The sequence below is a fragment of the Sinocyclocheilus grahami genome, unplaced genomic scaffold (assembly GCF_001515645.1).
Source record: "Sinocyclocheilus grahami isolate Dianchi unplaced genomic scaffold, SAMN03320097.WGS_v1.1 scaffold10108.1, whole genome shotgun sequence".
NCBI classification, from domain to species: Eukaryota; Metazoa; Chordata; class Actinopteri; order Cypriniformes; family Cyprinidae; genus Sinocyclocheilus; species Sinocyclocheilus grahami.
Genome location: NW_015513043.1, coordinates 1 through 4,172, shown reverse-complemented (window position 1 = coordinate 4,172; position 4,172 = coordinate 1). Strand labels below are relative to the sequence as shown.

The window sequence follows — 4,172 nt, the reverse complement described above, 5'->3', positions numbered from 1 at the left end:
ATAGCAACACCCTAGCAACCTTTGTACTATTAAGCACTGCTCACATTTTCTTCAGACAGTGTAAAAATCTATTTTCTGTTCTCTATAAGATGGCTCACAGTAACCATAAACTTTTGGTATTTAGTTCAATTTCATGATGAGATGAGAATTTGGATCATAATATTGTTTTGCTGCATTGATAGTTTTTCCAGTTACATCTTACATTATCTTAGATCACATATACACACAGTCAGTGTCACTCATGTCTGCTGGTAAATTTGCATTAGGGGTGTGACATTTAAAGTTGTGGAGCAACAGAAGAGAACCATACACTGAAAAACCACCTGAACTAGTTCGACCAGTGTCGCAAACACTGGGCTAAAAAACAACAAAATGATGTTGTCGAGTCCAGGAAGGGACTATTTAAAGACTACAGACCAGGAACTAGTACATCCACAGTTCTTTTTACACATTTATTTAATACAATTAAAGTCAAACCAGTGCTTTAAAAATGGACAAAGTGCAAAACAAACACAATCATATCACAGACCCAACATTAAGTCACGGATCCACAGTTAAATGCTGCGTGGAAATATCTATATATACATATACATATATATATATATATATATATATATATATATACATATATATATATATATATATATACATATTATAATATATTTTTAATTTTAGTACATATTGCATATTATTTCTGTACAAATTACAGACAAAACAAATAAGTCTTTTGAAATGAGGAAATGCATTCAAATCAAGCATGTAAAAACTAATATTCACATATACAGTCACATATAATCAACTGAGGCTCCATCAGTCCTGCTTTCTTCTGAATCTTGATGCAGATCGCTCCCAACTCAACTTTTTTATTTGAGACTCTATATAGAAGTGGTAAAGCACAGCACTCACTGTGTGCCTCAGTATCTTGGAGGGTTATAAACTGACTGGACAGGAGAATAGGCTGGCTGATAGTTATTCGCAGGCTGATATCCATACGCAGGCTGGTATCCATATCCAGGCCTGTAGGAGTAGTTATACGGGGCCGATCCGGCCCGATACAGAACAGCAGCCAAGTCTTCTTTGTCCTGGGTCCGTGGTGCATGTCGACAAAGCAGAATCACCCCAGCACTAAAGAGCATAGCTGAAGTGACCCATCCGATGTACAAGGCCTCTCCGAGCTCTCTACGTTGGGCGTCGATTAACAACGGGTTGTAGAAGTCCTGGATGATCACATGAGCCGTCCAAGACACAGGAATGATGGTGGTCAAGCAGCCAGCCAAAAACAAACACCCTCCGCTCACCAAAACAATGTGTTTGGTTCTAGGACGGGAGTCTACCAGACGGGTGCAGCGCATGCCTACGGCCGACAAGATGCAGGCGAAGGTGGTCAAAGCGACGGAGGAGCACATGAGACCCCTGGCAGCCTGGAGGTCGGCCGGGAGGAACAGCAGAGAATCGTAGACTTTGCACTGCATACGGATGTTGGCTTGCCGGTAGCAGTTCATCCACAATCCCTCCCAACGCGTCTCCATCACGATGATGTTCTCCTCGATGAACGCGGTGACCTTCCACATCGGGAGGCCTGTGACGGAGGCGACGCCGATCAGTCCGAAGAAGCCGATAATCAGCGCAACCACCTCACAGCAGATAGATTCCCGTCTCTTTCTCTTCTCGTGCTTCAGCTGCTCCTCGTACACGTCTTTCGCAGATTTCTCATCCGGATATCTCGTGTACACGCTGCCCCCATAGGATTTGTCCGCGTAGGGTTTGGCCATGTAAGACCCGGCCGTGTAAGACATGATGGTCGAATGCCAGGACAAAACGACGAAGGATCAGACACAGATGTAATGCAGCTCTCCTTCACTGCAGTGTTTCTCAAATGAGACGGAAGATCCAGATGACAAGTATTTACAGACAAGAAAAAAATGGTAATGATATTATGTCATCAGACTGGTTCACCTGCTCCTGGACAATCTGATAAACAGCTCGAAGGAAACTGGTGATTCTTGTAATGTTAAAACAAACATGCCCACGGCTGCCATTTTCGAATTCTATCATTAGGTGGCTTCTAAATATAAATATATTCTTCTTCAGAACAGAATGGAAGCACGAAATAGCTTGTGGAAATGTTGAATTAAAATTTTATTAACAGTAGCTTTTAAGGTCTTTTTCAAGACCAAAAAACAACAATAATAATAAAATATAAAAATAAATAAAAATGTATACTTAATCGAACTAAAAAGGTATTCAGCACTGTGAGTGTAAGAAAAAATATATATAAAAGTTAGTAACAAATATGACTGTGAAATTTCATAACATGCTTCACTACAAATGTATTGCTCACATTATCAAAGAATAATAATAAATATACAAAATTAACATATTATAAAATACTTACCAACTTACCTAGTCAAACTAAAAAAGTACTGAACACTGCAAAAGACAAAAAATATTAAAGTTAGTTAAAATATGACTTTTGAAATTTCATAACATGCATATACACATTTTCATTGCTCAAGTTATAAAAATACACTACACTGCTACTATTTAATATAAAATAATAATACTAATTATTATTATTATTTTTGCCTTTATTACCTACACACACACATATAAATATAGATTAAATAAATATACATATTTACCCAACCCAGTAAAACTAAAAAGGTGTCCAGCACTGTGGGTGTATATAATATATAGAAAATGAAACATTTCATAACATATATAATTTTATTGCTTTTTTATAGCTGCGTTCTGAATAATATTTCATTTAAGTTTTAGCTTTGTCTCATGTTTTTCTTAAAATTCCTTAAAATTAAACAACATACACAAATTAAACAATAGGTCACATGTAAAATGACTGTGGATAGCAGCTCAGATGATTTAACTTTTCATCTCTTGGAAGAATTTAATGATAAAGTTCATATTGAGATCTCTGACATAATCACATATCTTGGCAAATCCAAGCACAGTTTGAGATATCTTCTGAAACTCTGAGAGATCAAATCTGAAAAGCAGAAGACAAAAGCAAGAATCTATTTGCTTTCTATTGGACTTCACTGCTGTCTAGTAGAAACTATCAAGATATTAAATATAGACCATATTTGTGATTTTCCTTTTCTATTGTTACTGTCAAATGAAACTCGTTTGTTTTTTTGTTTTCTCAAGACGTTCATGAACTTGAATTCCCCATGAAGTCCCTGATCTACTGCTGTTTCCTTCAGCTGCTGTATGCCAGTGAGAGGTCAGGTGTGTGACAGGTATCACAGCGATTCCAGGTAAGATACTGAACTAGAACCTGACAAATGATGGAGGTGGAACCTGAGGGGCCTTAGTGTCAAAACACACACACGCTCACACACACACACACACACACACACACACANCACACACACACACACAGTCTCCATCTGTAGATATCTCATCCATCTAACAGCAGTCAAGCGTCAGTGTGGTTTACATTTAGTTTCACTTACAGTAAATAAATGCGTGTGGGTGTTGCTACAATGTCTGGCTTGTATGTCAGATGCAAATCAGCAAATGCAGACAGCATGTCAGTATTTTTTGGCATGTTTTCTCGTCCAGTTGTTTTTAAAATAAAAGGTGTAGCATGCTGAAATTAAAGAAATATGCTTCAAACCTCTAGGAAATATAAATCAGTTTTCTTTGAGAAACAACTTAAACATCAGTGTTAGTGTTTAAATAATCTTTTTTTATATTTAATTTTAACTGTAATATTTAATACAATTGCAATATTATAATTACTATAAATTTTAATAGTACAATATTTATTAAAAGTATACATAATATATTTTATCATAAACAGCAAAAAACTAAGTAAATCATATGTTTCTAGATGCAAGTTAATGTTGTCATTTTCCTACAAAGAACTTAAATCAATTACTATAATATTTAATAGTACGGTATTTATTTATAAATATAAGTAATAAAATATTTTATCATAGTAAAATACTACATTTTTAAAGATTATCATTACAGTTTATGATAGTTGCACTCATAATTTAATAATTAAGATATGCATAAAAGTAGCTGGGTAAAGGACAGAACTACAATAAATCAGTTACTTTAATATTTAATACTAATGCATTTAATTATAAGTAAATAAATAAATACAATATTTGAATAAAAAATTACAAATTAAATTAACTTTTTTT

The 4,172-nt window shown here is 35.1% G+C and overlaps 1 protein-coding gene across 1 annotated transcript; it reads right to left on the bottom strand.

Annotated features, from left to right (window-relative positions):
- Window positions 1-740: 740 nt before the first annotated feature.
- LOC107578418 (claudin-8-like) lies at window positions 741-1,858 on the bottom strand. The gene has a single exon (XM_016264376.1). It carries the CDS (start codon window positions 1,794-1,796, stop codon window positions 915-917), a length of 882 nt encoding a protein of 293 aa, XP_016119862.1. The 5' UTR covers window positions 1,797-1,858; the 3' UTR covers window positions 741-914.
- Window positions 1,859-4,172: the final 2,314 nt, after the last annotated feature.